An 18104-nucleotide genomic window follows, 5' to 3' on the forward strand; every position below is an offset into this window, starting at 1 on the left:
GTACAAAGGAACCATCAGCTGGCACACAGGGACCATCAGAGGGTACACAGAGACCATCAGTTGGTACACGTGGACCATCAGCAAGTACGAAAGGACCATCAGAGGGTACACAGGGACCATCAGCTGGCACACACGGACCATCAATTGGTACAGAGAGACCTTCAGAGGGTACACAGGAACTATCAGCTAGTACACGTGGACCATCAGCTAGTACAAAGGAACCATCAGACGGTACAAAGGGGCCATCGGTTGGTACAAAGGAACCATCAGAGGGCACACAGAGACCTTCAGATGGTACACAGGGCCCACCAGCTGGTACAACGGGACCATCAGCTAGTACAAAGGGACCATCAGACAGTACACAGGGACCATCAGCTGGCACACAAGGACCATCAGCTAGTACACAGGGACCATCAGCTAGTACAATGGGACCATCAGAGGGTACAAACGAACCATCAGCTGGCACACAGGGACCATCTGTTAGTACACAGAGACCATCAGAGAGTACACGTGGACCATCAGCTGGTACAAAGGGACCATCAGCTGCCACACAGGGACCATCAGCTAGTACAATGGGACCATCAGAGGGTACAAATGAACCATCAGCTGGCACACAGGGACCATCTGTTGGTACACAGAGACCATCAGAGAGTACACGTGGACCATCAGCTACCACAAAGGGACCATCAGCTGCCACACAGGGACCATCAGAGGGTACACAGGGACCATCAGAGGGTGCACAGGAACCATCAACTGGTACACGTGGACCATCAGCCAGTACAAAAGGACCATCAGAAGGTACAAAGGGACAATCAGCTGGTACACAGGGACCATCAGCTGGCACACAGGGACCATCAGCTGGCACACAGGGACCATCAGCAGGCACACAGGGAACATCAGTTGGTACACAGGGACCATCAGAGGGTACACTTGGACCATCAGCTAGTACAAAGGGACCATCACCTGGCACACAGGGACCATCAGTTGGTACAAATGGACCATCAGCTAGTACAACGGGACCTTCAGAGGGTACAAAGGGACCATCAGCTGGAACACAGGGACCATCAGCTGGTACAAAGGGACCATCAGAGGGTACACAGGGACCATCAGCTGGTACACGTGGACCATCAGCTGGTACAAAGGGGCCATCAGCTGGAACACAGGGACCATCAGCTGGTACAAAGGGACAATCAGCTAGTACAAAGGGACCATCAGCTAGTACAATGGGACCATCAGAGGGTACACAGGGACCATCAGCTGGTACACGTGGACCATCAGCTAGTACAAAGGGACCATCAGAGGGTACAAAGAGACCTTCAGCTGGCACACAGGGACCATCAGCTGGCACACAGGGACCATCAGTTGGTACACAGGGACCATCAGAGAGTACACTTGGACCATCAGCTGGTACAAAGGGACCATCAGCTGGTACACAGGGACCATCAGTTGGTACTCAGGGACCATCAGCTGGAACAGAGTGGCCATCAGTTGGTACACTTGTACCATCAGCTGGTACAAAGGGACCATCAGCTGGCACACAGGGACCATCGGTTGGTACACAGGGGCCATCAGCTGGAACAGAGTGGCCATCAGTTGGTACACAAGGACCGTCAGCTGGTACAAATGGACCATCAGCTAGTACAAAGGGACCATCAGCTGGCACACAGGGACCATCAGGTGGTACACAGGGACCATCAACTGGTACACATGGACCATCAGCTAGTACTAACGGACCATCAGAGGGTACAAAGGGACCATCAGCTGGTACACCGGGACCATCAGTTGGCACACAGAGACCATCAGCTGGTACACGTGGACCATCAGCTAGTACAAAGGGACCATCAGAGGGTACAAAGGAACCATCAGCTGGCACACAGGGACCATCAGCTGGTACAAAGGGACCATCAGCTAGTACAATGGGACCATCAGCTGGTACAAAGGGACCATTAGCTAGTACAATGGGACCATCAGCTGGTACACGTGGTGGACCATCAGCTAGTACAAAGGGACCATCAGCAGGTACACAGGGACCATCAGCTAGTACAATGGGACCATCAGATGGTACACAGGGACCATCAGCTGGTACACGTGGACCATCAGCTAGTACAAAGGGACATTCAGAGGGTACAAAGGGACCATCAGCTGGCACACAGGGACCATCAGAGGGTACACATGGACCATCAGCTGATACTAAGGGACCTTCAGAGGGTACAAAGGGACCATCAGCTGGCACACAGGGACCATCAGAGGGTACACGTGGACCATCAGCTGATACAGAGGGACCATCAGCTGGAACAGAGGGACCATCAGTTGGTACACAGGGACCATCAGAAGGTACACAGGGACCATCAGTTGGTACACAGGGACCATCAGCTGGTACACAGGGACCATCAGCTAGTACACATGGTTTATCTTATGGTACACGTGGACCATCAGCTGGTACAAAGGGACCATCAGAGGATACACAGGAACCTTCAAGGCGCACAGAGGGACCATCACTTGTTACACCTGGATCATCAGCTGGTACACAGGGACCATCACAGGGTACACAGGGACCATCACCTGGTATACCTAGATCATCAGCTAGTACGCCTGGATCATCGGCTCATACATCAGGACCATCAGCTGGCACACCAAGACCATCAGCTAGTACACGTGTACCCTCAGCTAGTACACCACAACCATCAGGTGGTACACAGGGACCATCAGGAGGTACATCTGGATCATCAGAGGGTATACTGGGACCATCCGCTGGTACACCTAAAGGGCCAAATGGAATAACTGGAGCACCAAGCAGCGAAGTGACACCATCTGAAGGCAAGTCAGGTGAGTTTAGTACAGCACTCCAAAGCCATTGCTTCCATGGTCAATAATAATTACAAGTTAAAGTTCTGAATCATTTCCAGTTTTTAACAAAAGTCAACTGTTAAAATATGTAGATGATGGATAAAAGACAAACATTTTCAAAAGGATTGAAGTTTTTACTTGAATTCCTGAATCTCCTTCAGATGCACTGTTGTTTGAGCCCATTGTTACTATGTTTATCAGGGGCAACAGGAGGGTCTCTGGGAGTGACCACAGTAGCAGACAAAGGAAGCACAATTGAATCATCCGGCACTGGGGCCATCAATGCTGGAAACATTTCAGCTGAGGGGCTGTGAAGGGCCAAACATAAGTTTAGCCAAAATCACAGATTTTTATAATGAGATTATGTAAAGGTGACAAAGAACAGCATTTGAGAAGCTAATGACACGAATGAAGCTGGGAAAGTATTCAAGAGTGATTGCTTCTGTGTGTTTAAATTAAATACCACTGTTCTTCTCAATTAGGTACAGGAGCAACTGATGTAGCCACCACTGAAGCTACTGGTGAAAATACATCTGGAGTATCAGGTAATAAAGGAGCAGAACTAATATGAAATCCAGTCAAAATTTAGTCAAGGAGAAGGTTTTCTAGGGGTACCAGTGTGGTGCTGCAGGATAATGTGCTGGACCAAAAGGTCAGTTTGCAAGGTTAGCGGCTCAAAACCACTATCGCTCCTAGGAAACCCTATACAGGGTCACTATGAGTAGGAACCAACTGGAAAGTACATAGAAACAACAACAGCAACAATAGGTTTTCCTAGTAATTTAAGTATTGTTATTTGTGTCATGTCCAGTGCCATCAAGACTGGCAATACACCAACAAATATTTTCTGTGAACCTAGTACTGTGTTAGGTATTCTGAACATAGAAAACTTAGTAGGTCAGTATCTCAGCTCTCATTCTGCTTTATCTTGGAAAGACAAAATGTGTGCAAGATAGGAGTTAATCAAGTGGGAAAAAGGTCTGTGCTGTGACATAAAGTTGTTGTTGTTGTTAAGTGCCTTCGAGTCGGTTCCGACCCATAGCGACCCTGTACAGGGTTTCCGAGGGTGTAAATCCTTACGGGAGTAGAAAGCCTCATCTTTCTCCCGCGGAGCAGCTGGTAGTTTCGAACTGCTGACCTTATGGTTCGCAGCCCGATTCGTAACCACTACGCTACCAGAAGTTAGAAGAGACAAAATAATTCAATGTTGAACACACAAATGAGCTGCATGATTACTGTATTTCACATCAACACCTTACAATTGTACCATCATCAGACTTATCAATCTGATTTACTTTCCGTAGGAATAAAAAAAAAAATCAAGCCTATTTGAGGTCATTTTCATAAAACTGACATTTTTTCATATGATAAAAAATCAGGCACACCTGCGGTACCACCTGGAACAACCTCTGGAGTCGGAAGGAGCAGCAGCCCTGGAGAAGCAAGCTCTGGAAGCCCAGGGTCTGGTAAGAGATGCCAGGCTGCTCATGATGCCTCAGCAGTTGCCATCCAGTCCTTCCCCTGCAGACAATGATCTGTAAAATCATGCTCTAACTAGTACCAGAAAACAGGGCTGAGGCAAGTTGGAGGGGGTAGTGTCTTTCACTTCCATTTATCTGGAAATTCCCAACTTCTCTTAATAGAATAGTAGCTGCAGGTTTAACATCTACCCTGGTCTTTGGTTTCAGCATTCAGGGTCATCTCTTGTGCCTACACCACCACCAGTCCTGGGAGTGAAGGCTCTAATAAAGCCTCAGCTACCCTGGATGGCCAGGAGCTCTGGTAGCATAGAGGTTATGAGTTGGGCTGCCTACCACAAGATCAGCAGTTCGAAATTACCAGTGGTTCCTTGGGAGAAAGATGAGACATTCTGTTCCCGTAAAGATTTACAGTCTCAGAAACCCTGTGCAGGGTCACTATGAGTCGGAACTGACTCCATGGTACTTAACAACAGCAACAACCCTGGCTGGCCACAACCTCTAATAGCAAATTAGTAATTTTGCAGGTGTAAAATGGAATGTTCATTGTTTAAATTGGTCAGTATCATACAGAATGGAACAGAATAAAAAGAGCTCAGCGTTAGGGAGCCCACGCACTGACCAGAAGTATTACATGTAGCAATAAATAGTTATTTCCTTAGTCATGTACAATCAGTAGAACTCCTGGGTGTCCTGATGGAGCATACACATTCCCAGGTTCCTAGTAATTTAAGTATTGTTCCTGTCCTAAAACTTCTGAGACAGTGATTGTGGCATGGGAATTCTGGTGTAACACTGTAGGATAGGCACCGGACTGTTATCGAAAGGCTGTTGATTCAAACCAACCAGCCACTCCTTGGAAACTCTGTGCAGGGTTGCTATGAGTTGGAATGGACCAAACGGCATTTAACACCACCACTAATAACATAGCTAACAATTCAAATCCTGGCTACAAATTCAAGTCAATTAGATAAGTTTTTGACACTAATGCAAAAGAGCTTAAGGTGCTCTGGTAGTGTAGTGGTTGCGAATCAGGCTGTGAACCTTCAGGTCAGCAGTTCAAAACTACCAGCTGTTCCATGGGAGAAAGATGAGGCTTTCTGCTCCCAGTAAAGATTTACAGCCTCAGAAACCCTATACAGGGTCGCTATGAGTCGGAACTGACTCCATGGCACATAACAACAACAACAACTAAAGAGCTTATGATGGCGTAATTGAACCTGAATCCCAAGAAAAGGGGCCCCGTTATAGGTATATATTTTTTAAACCTCACAGTTAATTTCAATGTGTAGTCTGTGTAGAGAACCAAGACATTAGGATATCTGAATATGTGGCAAGAAAGACCGAGATCCTCTTGATTACATTTTTAATGACTTGTGAAAATGCACATGCAAAATATTTGGAAACTGAAGAATAGCATGCTGTGTTTTGCTAATGTAAGATGATATATAGTTTTTGTTTGTTCTAAAAGGGGTTACTGGATCATCAGGTGGTGAAACAACTCCAGACAGGGAAGTGACACCATCTGAAGGGACATCAGGTGAATATAGGGCATCAGTCATCAACCAAATACCATCCAACAAATAATGTAGAACCGTAAATAAATGATTGACATCTCAAGTGGAGTTTTATATTTCTACAAGTTGAAACCTACTCCATAGTACATAAGCACCGCCACCACCACTTTCTATGTTGTTGTTGTTGTTGTTATGTGCTGTGAAGTCGGTTCCGACTCATAGCAACCCCACACAGGGTTTCCGAGGCTGTAAATCTTTATGGGAGCAGACCGCCTCATCTTTCTCCCGCGGAACGGCTGGTAGTTTCGAACTGCTGACCTTGTGGCTTGCAGCCTGATTCATAACCACTACACTACCAGAGACTCCCCCAAAGCACTGCTGTGCCGTCACAATAAGTATGTGCTCTTCCAACATTGTGATTATCAGATGTGACCAGAGAGTCTGTTGAAACGACCCCTGGGACTGGCCGTCATTCACTGGCTCCAGCACAGCTGGGAATCCAGCAGGCAAGGCTCAGGGTGCCTGGGTGCTCTGGTGGGGGAGGATCACACACTCAGCTGAGGCCTCACATTCTTATGAGGAGTTTAAGTGGATTTAACTGAGGCTAGTTATTGGGCTTGCTAACCCGAAGAGCAGCAGTTCAAACCCACCAGCTGATCTCAGAAACCCTATAATTAGGAACCAACTCCATTGTACACAGCAACAAATGGCTTTAATAAGGACCCTGATCATGCAGTGATTAAGCACTCGGCTACTCAGCAAAAGGTCTGCAGTTTAAACCTGCCAACTATTTATTCTATGAGAAAAATATATCATTTGGCTTCTGAGAGATTGTTGTTGTTAAGTGCTGTTGAGTCAGTTCCAGCTCATAGTGATCCTAGTGTCTGGGCCACGACTGGTCACAGTCACTTCAAGAGCAAGGAGTTTGGTTGTTTTATGATTTTAATAAAGTCCCTGGATGGTGCAAAGGGCTAAAGACTTTGGCAGCTATCCAAAAGGTTGCTGGTTGGAGTCCTCTAAGAGGTACCTCAGAAGAAAGTCCTGGTGAGCTACTTCAGAAAAATTCAGACTTTGAAAATGCTATGGAGCAGAGTTCTACTTTGATACACATGGGTCACCATGAGTAATCGTCAACATAATGACAACTGGAAATGGTTTTAATTTGAGAACAAATGATCATGGATAACTTAAGTCCTATTGCATTCCCAACCCCACAAAAACACTCGAAAATGTCTCTAAAGATCATTTTATCCAAACTAGGAGTCTTGGTGTGGCTCTGTGGGTTAATGCGCTAGATTGCAAAGTCAGTTTGAACCGCAGTGTCAGTGGTTCAAGCTCATCAGCTGCTCCTCAGAAACCCTATAGAGGGTCGCTATGAATTGGAACTGACTTGATGGCACTTAACAACAACAACAACAACAACATCTATAGTGGTGGTGGTGGTGGTGTGTTGTGGAGTTGGTTCAGACTCATAGTGACCCTGCACAGGGTTTTCTAAATCTTTACAGGAGCAGAAAGCTTCATCTTTCTTCCTTGGAATGGCTGGTAGTTTCAAACTGCTGGCCTTGAGGTTAGCAGCCCGACTCATAACTACTACAAAGACTAGAATTTCCAGATAAAATACAAGATGTGAGTTAAATTTGAATTTCCTAGAAACAAAAAGTATTTTTTTTTATAAGAATGTTTCATGTAGTACTGTTTCGTAGGAAACAGTTGTTCATTGCTTATATAGAGTTCCCCTTTAACTGGGGATTCTGCATTTTATTTGCTGCATCTGGCCAATCCCAATGTAGGTTGAGCAGACATGTTCTTTTCAATTAGGAATAACTGGAGGGCGAAATGGAGTTACCACTGGGGCAACTGGTGAAGATACCTCTGGAGTACCAGGTACTGAGCAAGCAAACCCAGCTCCAGATACAATGATAGAACTGGGATTACTTGTCTTCAAATTTTGTCAGAGATGAGGTTTCCTAAGCAATTTTATAATTATTACTTGTATTGTTAAAATAGCTGAAGGTCAGAAATAAATGAAGGGATATTTATTATAAGTATAATATTGTGCTGGGTAATCTAGACAGCATGAGAGAACAAGAGTAAAACTTGGGTGAATTTTAATTTTTATGGAGAGAAATTAAAAGTTATCTACATTCCAAAGTGTGTGTGGGGGGCGGGGGAGAGGGGGGACACAAGGCAAAAGGTAATCAAAGTCGAGGTTATCTTCAGAGACAAGCATTGGAGTAGGACCTCCAGAAGCAATTCTAGTAAGACAACTGATTCTTGGGGATTTAAAAATGACAAAAATTTAACTTTTAAATGATATGATACTATAATCATGATATATTCATTTTCTAAAGCTGGCGATTCTATATCCCTTTTCTTAGGTAAAAAATATACATCACCAGGAAACTGTGAAATGTTAGGGATATTTTCATTTATTCAGGGGAGTAAACACACACATTTCAGGAGTTCTTCTTTAAGAGATCACATTATAAATAGCTGATGTTTTTCTTGTATTATAAAATTAAGCCACACGTGGGGAATCACCTGGAACAAGCTCTGGAGCTGGAGATGGCCGCAGCACTGGGGAAGCAGACCCTGGAACCACGAGCCCTGGGAAGTCAGGCAAGTCTGGAAGGAATGTCTCCCCAGTTCCCCACCAGGCTTTCCTCAACAGGCTGTGAACTGGAGTAAGGGTCCAATTATAGTTCACTGTAGGGGTAAGGGAAGTCATATTCAGTGTCTCAGGGGCCCAGTTTATCCATAGCCTCATCTTCGTTTAATAAGATAAGAATGGAGGTAGTGGTGGTGGTTATGTGGTGTGGAGTCAGTGCTGTTAAGATTTGTTGTTGTTAAGTGCCATTGAATTGGTGCCAAATCATAGCAACCCTGTATAGGGTTTCTGAGGAGTGGCTGGTGAGCTTGAACTACCATCCAGCTCCTTAAGAATGTTGTTATTGTTGTTAGGTGCCATCGAGTCGGTACCGACTCATAGCGACCTTAAGCACAAGAGAAAGAAACTCTGCCCCATCCTGGGCCAACCTCACAATTGTTGCCATGCTTGAGCCCATTGATGCTGCCACTTTGCCAATTCATCTCACTGGGGGTCTTCCTCTTTTTTTGTGACCCTCCATCTTACAAACATGATCTCCTTCTCCAGCAACTGGTCCTTCCTGACAATATGTCCAAAGTGTGAGAGACGAAGTTTGGCCATCCTGGCCTCCAAGGAGCACTCTGGCTGTGCTTCTTCCAACACAGATCTATTGGTTCTTTTGGTAGTCCATGGCACTTTCAATATTCTCCTCCAACACCATAACTCAAAGGCATCAATTCTTCTACGGTCTAGAGTTGAGTAATTGGGAGTGATTACCATGCTCCTCTGTTGGTTTCAGGAACCCCTGATGCTTCTTCTGGTTCCACCACCATCCCTGAGAGTAAGAACACACAAGGAATTGCAGCTACCACAGCCACAACCTCTGGCAGTCAAACAGGTAAGGAAGATGAGAATTCAGTGCCTTGTGCAAGAACCTCATCATTCTTACTAAAATAGCCTCAAACACTTCTATAGCTAGCTAACATTTACTTGGCATTTATGTGCCAGACATTATCCTGAGAATCTCATCAACTCATTTTGTCTCCTCAACAGCTCTAGGCAGTGGGCCTCACATTACAGATGAAGACGTTGAGACCACAGTAGTAAAGTGATTTGCCTGAGGTCCTTTAGCTAATAAATTTTAATGGAGCAGGGACCCCAACCTGTGTACTCTAACATTATAGCTCTCATTTTTATCTAAGCTATCATACTGAACTATGATTTAGCAACTTCAGATACTAGAAATTAATCATTGAATTGATAAAGGTGTGTTGTTGTTAAAAGCCGTCAAGTTCGTTCTTGACTCATAGCAACCCTGTATAGGGTTTCTGAGGATCAGCTGGTGGGTTTGAACTGCTGACCTTGTGGTTCACGTTTAGTGCTGATCCTACAGCACCATACCAGGAGCCCCAAAAGCCTACAGCACCCGGTATTCCCAGGTGATCTCCCATCCAAGTACTAACCAGGCCTGCCCCTGCTTAGTTCAAGTTCAAACAAGATCGGGCGCATTCAGGGTGGTATGTCTATAGACTGATAATGGTGCAGCATGTTTCATATACTTAGTTTAGAAACCAATTGATCCCAGAGTTAAAGAGTGTTTCTGTGAATAATTGTCCTCTTTCTCCTTGCCATTAGGCACGGTTGGCACATCAGCTGGGATAACAAGTGCAGGTGAAAGCTCTCCTGGACTATCTAGGACCACAGTCTCTCGAAATGAAGCAGGTAAGTGAGATTCCTTGCTTTAGTGAAGTAGTCACAGCTGAATCTTTGGAGAAGCTTGTTGTTTTTGTTAATGCTGTCGAGTCAGTTTCCAAGGAGCAGCTGGTGAGCTTGAATTGCTGACCTTGCTGTTCAAACCAACCTGCACCGCCACACCAGGACTCCTGTGGAGAAGCTTAGTTTCAATCTTTTAAATATTGCATCTGTGTTGTGAACTTCTGATGACCTGGTTAAATGTTCAGATACTCCAAAATTGATTTCATCACAAGTATAATGTAGTTCTAGTAGACGTGGGATTTTTATTTGCTACATCAGGCAAATCTTAATGTAAAGCTGAACATCCTTGTTTCTTTAATTAGGAACAACTGGAGAGGAAATTGGAGCTACCACTGGGGCAGCTGGTATAAGCAGTTCTGGAGCATCAGGTACTGAACAAGCAAACCTAGCACTAAATCCAACCAAAGAAATGTGGTTTCTTCAAATGTTGTCAAATATTAGGTTTCCTGGGGAACATAATTGTAATTTGTGTGATGTCCAAACATCTGTAGATCAGAAATAAATCTAGAAAATTTATTATCTGTATAACGTTGTGCTGTGTACTCTTGAGGACATAAAAGGAAAAGAGTAAGGCACCAGTGACTTATATATTTAATGAGGAATTAATATGTATACACCTGCCAAAAGCAAAAAAAAAAAAAGAAAACAGGGCAGAAGATAATTAAAGTTTAAGGTAATGTTAATAGACAAGTGTTGGAGTAGGCACTCTAGAGACCATTCTAGTAAGAAGAGAATTGATTAGTTGGGGATTAAAAACAGCAAAATTATTTTGTTTTAAATGATGGGATGTTGTAATCAGGGCTTTATAAGCTATATTTTTATTTGCTAATTCTGGTAAATCTGTATTCCTAATCTCTGACCAAAATTTTAAAACACTAGTAAACTGAATAAAATTTTAAGGATATATTCGTTTTCAGGGGAATAAAGACATATCAGACATGTATTTCATGAGAAACTCACAAGGTGATAAAGTAATAATTTAGTAAGCTAACACTTTTATTCTAATAAAATTAAGCCGCCTTACTTATAATTTCATGGGTTTCAGGAACCTCAGGAATCCCTGTAGGTGGGGGGAGTGAGGGCATAAATGGAGTCTCACCAACACGGACCACAACCACCAGAAGCCAGACAGGTAGATAAAGGGGAAAACATATAGAGCTTGTTCAAGAATAAAATGGAAAGTTTACAGGCCACTCAGTCAGATAGAATGGAATGAAATAAAAGTAGACTGGAGATAGGGAGCCCAATGTAAAGCTATTTCAAATGTAGAGTAGAGGTATGACCTAGATTTCCTGTCATTATAACCATCTGTTGGTTATATTCCTAGATGTGTTTATTAGATGCTAATACTCCAAGGCTCCACTCCTGTCAATTCAGATTATTTGAATCTTGGTGGGCATCAGGAGCAGGTAGAAACATGTCTCTATTTAACAAACGTACTAGGTGATTATTTTTATCATTAAATTTGTAAGAACAAAATTGGAGCAATGGCACAAGAATGGAGAGGTGTGACTAAGTATTTGGAGATATAAAGTCACATATTCCTCTGATTATAACAAACGATCATGATATTATCATTTTCCTTCATTTTGACAGGGACAATGGGACCAGCAGCTGGGACTCCTGGAGCGTCATCTGGTACTCCCAGGCCATCAGCTGGTACACCTAAAGGACCAAGTGGAACAACTGGATCACAAAGCAGTGAAGTGACAGCATCAGGTGAGGTGTAGACAGCACTCCCAGGCAGTTGCTTATGTGGTCATTAATAACTATGGGTCAGAATTCTGTTTCTTTTCATCAGTGTGTTTTTAATAAGTTTGCTGTTGTTATCAAATGCTGTCGAATCAGTTCCGATCCCTATTGACCCTGTATAGTGTTTCTGAGGAGCAGCTGGTAAGCTTGAACCACCAGTGCAGTTCAAACCAACTTTGCAGTCCAGTGCATTAACCCATAGTGCCACACAATTATCAAAACACTATCAATTGAGCCCATTGTTACTATGCTTACCAGGAACAACAGGAGAGTCTCTGGGAGTGACCACAGGAATAGGCACAAGAAACACAGCTGGAGCATCAGGCAGTAGGACCCCCAGTGCTGGAAACCCAGCAGGTAAACAAAACCACAGCTGGGGGGCCAAACACAAGTTTAGCCAAAACCACTGATTTTTATAATGAAATTAAGGGACTAAGGACAGCATTTTTGAAGCTAATGACATGAATAAAGCTGTGAAAGTATGAGTGCTTTCTTTGCATCTAAATTCAAAACAAAACAAAACACTGCTCTTCTCAATTAGGTACAGGAACAACAGATGCAGCCACCACGGGAGCTGGTGGTGAAAACACATCAGGTAACAAACGGACGGAACCAATAGGAAATCCTGTTGGTACACGTGAGCCTTTTGCTCAAAGTTTAGACAGGGATTATGTTTCCTGGGGAATTTAATCAATCCAATTTTGTAACTCTTGCTTTTGTTTAAATGCCGTCGAGACGGTTCTGACTCACAGCATCCTTGTATAAAGTTTCCAAGGAGCAGCTGGTGGGTTTGAACCACTGACTTTTTGGTTATTAGTCCAGTACTCATCCTATAGCCCCATACCAGGAGCCCATGTAATGCTTAGTTAAAAAAAATCAGAAACCTATAGCAAACATTTGTTGTGTGATTAATACAGTTAGGTGCTCTGAAAAATATAGGAAAAACATTAGGTCAATATACCTGCTCTAATTCTACTTTCTCTTGGAGAGAGTGATTAATTAGTCTTTTAGAGATGAGATGACAACGTTTAAACAACACAGGAGTTAATCACATGGGAATAAGGTATATGATGAAGCATAAGGCATCTAGTAAGAATTCCGATGTTGAACACTGAATGACATACGTGATCACTATATTTCATAATACTGAGTTCCTTAAAGTAGCCATTATATTATCAGGCTTATCTATTTGATTTACCTTGCATAGGATAAGTACTCAATTACAAGGCTGGTTTGATCCACAAAGTTGGCAGTTAAAACTCACTAGCTGCTACTGAGAAACCCTATACATGGTCTCTGAGTCTGCTCATTGGCACTTAACAACAAGGAATTTAAAGCACCCATGAAATTTATGGGATACATTGTTTTTAAGGGAAAAGCAAGCATATTTAAGGTCGCTGTCAAGAGGCAAGAGAAAGATGAGTCTTTCTGTTCCAGTCAAGATTGACAGCCTTGGGAACCTTATATAGGGTTGCTATGCATCAGAACTGACTAGATGGCATACAACCACCCCTACCACCTCGTAAGAGGATCTCACTTTTTCTTAAACTGATTTTCTTTTCATATGATTAAAAAATCAGGCACACCTGGGGTACCACCTGGAACAACCTCTGGAGTCGGAAGGAGCAGCAGCCCTGGAGAAGCAGGCTCTGGAACCCCAGGGTCTGGTAAGAGAGGCCAGGCTGCTAATGATGCCTCAGCAGTTCCCATCCAGTCCCTCCCCAGCAGACAATGATCTGTGAAATCATGCTCTAACTAGTACCAAAAAACAGGGCTGAGGCAAGTTGGAGGGGTAATGTCTTTTACTGTTTATTGGAAATTGTCGACTTCTATCAGAATAGTAGTTGCAGGTTTAACATTCATTGATATTCTTTCTTTCAGGACCCTCAGGAGTCTTTGCAGGGTCTGCTACCACTAGCCTAGGGAATGAGGGCTCAGCATCTAGGATCCCTCAACAGAATACTTATTATTTACCTTTTTCTCTCATTGATATAAATAAGACAAAACTGGGGTGTCACCTGACATAACACCTGAATCAGGAAGTTGTTGTTGTTGTTGTTAAGTGCTGTTGAGTCAGTTCCGATCCATAGCGACCCTGTACAGGGTTTCCGAGGCTGTGAATCTTTATGGGGGCAGAATGCCTCATCATTCTCCCGTGGAGCGGCTGGTAGTTTCGAACTGCTGGCCTTACGGTTCGTAGCCTGATTCGTAACCACTACGCTACCAGAGCTCCTTGAATTAGGAAGTAACACCAGATATAAGTGCTGGGAGCACGGAGAGTGGGCACAAAAGGCAAAATTTGATTCCCACTGAAGGGATCTGAAAAGTCAGGTTTGGGAGTTAAGACTTCACTCAAAAAGCAAGGAAGCCCATAAACTTTGTTAATCAGAAAGATCTGGAATCTTTGGGTAGAATTGTGCAGAATATATTTATCCAGTAGGGGGCATAGAAGGGAGAGAAATAGATCACTTAAGAGAGGCCATTATTATATACTAGCTGAAGGAATGAGGCTTTGAACGTCTGAGATTAAAAAGTACTGTGATTCTCTGATCTTCAAGCTGGAACCATGATAAAAGTGCAGTCAATGTATTCTGTTACTTCTTTTTGGTCAAAACAAAAATTGGCCCATGGACTGGACCAACTATAAGGCCTAGAAGAATCCTGGAGCCTCGGGTAGTGAGGTTATACCACCTGAATTCAAGTCAGGTTTCCTTCCATAGAACTACTACTGTAAAACAGCTAAATCATGGGAGAATAGATTGCCCATTCTCTATGCATGCTTGTTACCATCACCATGTCTGTATCAGAATTGAACCTCTTAAAAGGACCTATTAAATGTATTCCTGAATGAATGACTGTAACTCCTAGAAGATTAATTCTTTGGATTGACTCTCCATAAGAATTACTGCCCAAGTATGTCATCATGACTGCTTGTTTGCCTGTCAGACACAACTGGCAGGTCACGAAGAAGCACTATGGAAGTTGGCAGGGGAAGCACAACTGGTCTATTAGACGCCGATGTCGCCACTACTGGAGAGAGTGCAGGTCAGCTAGTGGTACCCTAAGATTTTGGCAGGGCTTAAATTAACAAGGACTCTGGATTCTTACATATTTAGCCATAGACCTAAATACTAGGAAATATTATCAAAGGGAATTATTGTCTTAAATGGCATCAATCTGACCATAACAACTTCCCAACATTCATTTTGACAGAGACAAATCAAGCATCCTCTTGATTATCCATTTAGTGTGGAAAATTCAATGTTCCTTCCAATTCCTACTTTTGTTGCATGTGTATAAACTTGCCTAATTTAAATAGGCATTTAAAGACTCGAATTTGTGAATGATGGGCCTTTTTTTTTTTTTTTAGAACATTATTGTTTTGAATTAGTGTCTCCAAACTACTTGAATAGTTAGTTTTTCATCATTGATTTTTCATCCCCCACTATCAGGTGCCACTGGAGGGTCAGCTATCACAGGAGCAGGCAGGGAAAGCACTGGAATAGCAGGTTCTAGGACCACCACTGCTGGGGACCAAGCAGGTGAGACTCATCTGGGTGATCTGGTAAGGGGTTCAACACAAGTATGGCTTATGATAATGAGTTTAAGTTGGAACAACAGTCTAACTTAAGGAGACATGATAAAGGGATGCTCTAGATATATTGACGTCTAGTTTTGAAATTTACTTAAATGGCAGTAAGTTAACTTTTTAACTTTTAGTAAAATAAACCAAGTAAAGGTAATGGTTAATAACCCCTTTTAACCAGGCACAGCTGAAGAACCATATGGAGGAACCACTAAATCAGGTGAAGGTACAACTATAGCACCAGGTGCTGGGTTAACCACATTTGCAAAATCTGGTGAGTGGAAAGGACAACATTGTGACTCACCATATGTTTTCTGAGAAAACTAATAACGCTAATTGTAAGTAAGGCATTCTAAGTAATTATGATAAAGGAAATATGAGAAAATCAGATTCAACCCATCTCATATTTACAAGCTTGTATTTGGTACTTTAGGACAATAATAAAAGAATAGGAAATTGTCTTCACAGTGCTGACTACTTCAGGAGACAAACCTAGACAAAGAAGTCTGAAACAAAGAGGGGAAAGAAAGAGAGAAAAGAAACCCCATAATGAGACCTTCCTATGATCCAAGAACTTTTCAGTTATAAAAGATGTAATTGAGTTTCACAGCAACCAGTGAGATAGGGCTGTTTCTATCTGTATTTTCAGACAAGGAAGCTGAGGGACAATTTGTTTAGGAGGTGCAAGTCTGGACTTAAACCTGAATGGTCTGGTACCCATTACATTGTCCTCCATCCCATGGCAGTAGGAAAACTAGGGCAGAAAGGAAATAAAAAATCAGCCTACAGTTTCTAAGAAGACATTGTTGGTACCTAGGAATCACTTAAGTACTACATTTGCAAACATTACTCCATCAATTTAATTTGTATGCTTTGAAATAATTTGTAAGCTGAATGACAAAATGCATTTTGGAGGTGGCATCAGGGGAAGTTGACAATGGCTGGGATGGAGGACTTGGTAAAAAGTAATTTGCTAGCTTCTGTCAGATACAAAGTAAGGGATAATCATAGCACTTATTGAAACAGGAAATGCTTAAAGAATAGCATTATGGTGGAAAGATCATGAATTTGGGTTAAGTAAATTAAATTTGAGACATCAGTGGGAAGTCCAAGTAAGATTACCTACTATATTATTACAATTCTTGTTCATTCGTTTCCTTTAAATTCAGGTACACCTGGGGTATCTGTTGGAACTTCGAGAGAAACTAATGAAGAAAGTCCAGCTGTCACATCAGGTATTGATACCATACCACGTGAATTAAAAGTAGGTATGCTGATAAATGTTCAGATTAAAATCAAAGCACTACTCATTACTTTCTATTTTTAGATTCAGGTCCCACAGGAGGTATCCCTGGCTCCACAACTGTTCGAGGAGGTGCTACTACCAGTAAGTAAAATGGATGTCAGATGTATGATGGGACTTCAAAACGTGGAATTAAATGATAATGGAACTTTCCAGAAACTTTTTGAAGCTCCCTCACATTCTCTGACATGTTTTCATGCTCATTGGCTGGTTAAAATATGATGAAATAATAATAATTCCAGTGATGTAATGACAATATTCCTAAGCATATGGTCTCATTTAAGTTCTATTATTCTTAGAACAACTACTGTTAACTCAATTTTGTGAGGAGAAGCTTAGAGGAAAATATTACCAAACTTAGTCTAGGTTTCACAGATAGTCAAATGATGGAGCCAATACATCCATCCACAGTTAGCACTTTAAAACTTGTGCTCCTAAATCAGGGATGTGTTCTGGCCTTTAATGACCAATCAAAAGTCTGTTTTCTAAAATTACAAAGTTTAAATTCCCCTGTTTCTAACTACAAGGACTATGGTGGTGGTAGTTATGTGCCATGGAGTTGGTTCCGATTCATAGTGACCCTGTACAGGACTATAGTAACAGTTAATAAAATGAGATAGTAAAATTAAAGTTATTATTTTTTATACAAGGTTAAATTCTGTGGCATTTGTTATTCTGAAATAGCAAAATCAGAGGCATTTTATTTGACAGAATTATAATACTGTTGTTTAATAAGACAAATTATTGTAATTTTTCTTGAAGATTATTAACATAAAATTCATGCCATAGAACTGATCTCACTCATAGGAAAGTTGTCTAGGGTTTCTGAGGACATAAATCTTTATAGGAACAGTAAACCTCGTGTTTCTCCTGCAGTTCTGTAGGTGGGTTTGAACCACTAACCTTGAGGTTAACAGACAAGTGCTGACCCTACAGCACCACCAGAGCTTCTTTGTACTGATTAAATTAATCAAAACATTTCAAGGTCGTAGTAAAGTTTCTAGACTAATAATACACTCAATAATACACAGTGTTTTATTGGTAACATTTCTTGAGCTAGCATTTCTAAATTTACAGAGTATCAGAACCTATGCAGTAGTGACTGTATTTCCATTCTTAATTTAAGTAGTAGATTATTTGTATTTAGTTTTTCTAGCAAAGATTTCTACTGCATTTGTAATAACTACTGTTATAAAATCTCCTTATATAAATTTAGTTTACACATTAGTTATAAGGAAATAAATAATTTTATTTA

General features: G+C 42.2%; 1 protein-coding gene across 1 annotated transcript in view; it reads left to right on the forward strand.

Moving 5' to 3' along the window:
• Positions 1-18104, forward strand: part of LOC102838839 (mucin-19-like) — a 121367-nt gene that overhangs the window by 83377 nt on the left and 19886 nt on the right. Inside the window, exons 43-57 of the mRNA XM_006865345.1 lie at positions 9-2826; positions 3330-3392; positions 5797-5865; positions 7664-7729; positions 8369-8464; positions 9232-9330; positions 10068-10154; positions 10511-10576; positions 11805-11927; positions 13541-13627; positions 14907-15005; positions 15413-15502; positions 15728-15820; positions 16716-16781; positions 16874-16933. Coding sequence (XP_006865407.1) covers positions 9-2826; positions 3330-3392; positions 5797-5865; positions 7664-7729; positions 8369-8464; positions 9232-9330; positions 10068-10154; positions 10511-10576; positions 11805-11927; positions 13541-13627; positions 14907-15005; positions 15413-15502; positions 15728-15820; positions 16716-16781; positions 16874-16933 — 3982 coding nt within the window. The remainder of the gene's footprint in view (positions 1-8; positions 2827-3329; positions 3393-5796; positions 5866-7663; positions 7730-8368; positions 8465-9231; positions 9331-10067; positions 10155-10510; positions 10577-11804; positions 11928-13540; positions 13628-14906; positions 15006-15412; positions 15503-15727; positions 15821-16715; positions 16782-16873; positions 16934-18104) is intronic.

Source organism: Chrysochloris asiatica, unplaced genomic scaffold, assembly GCF_000296735.1.
Source record: "Chrysochloris asiatica unplaced genomic scaffold, ChrAsi1.0 scaffold00077, whole genome shotgun sequence".
NCBI classification, from domain to species: domain Eukaryota; kingdom Metazoa; phylum Chordata; class Mammalia; order Afrosoricida; family Chrysochloridae; genus Chrysochloris; species Chrysochloris asiatica.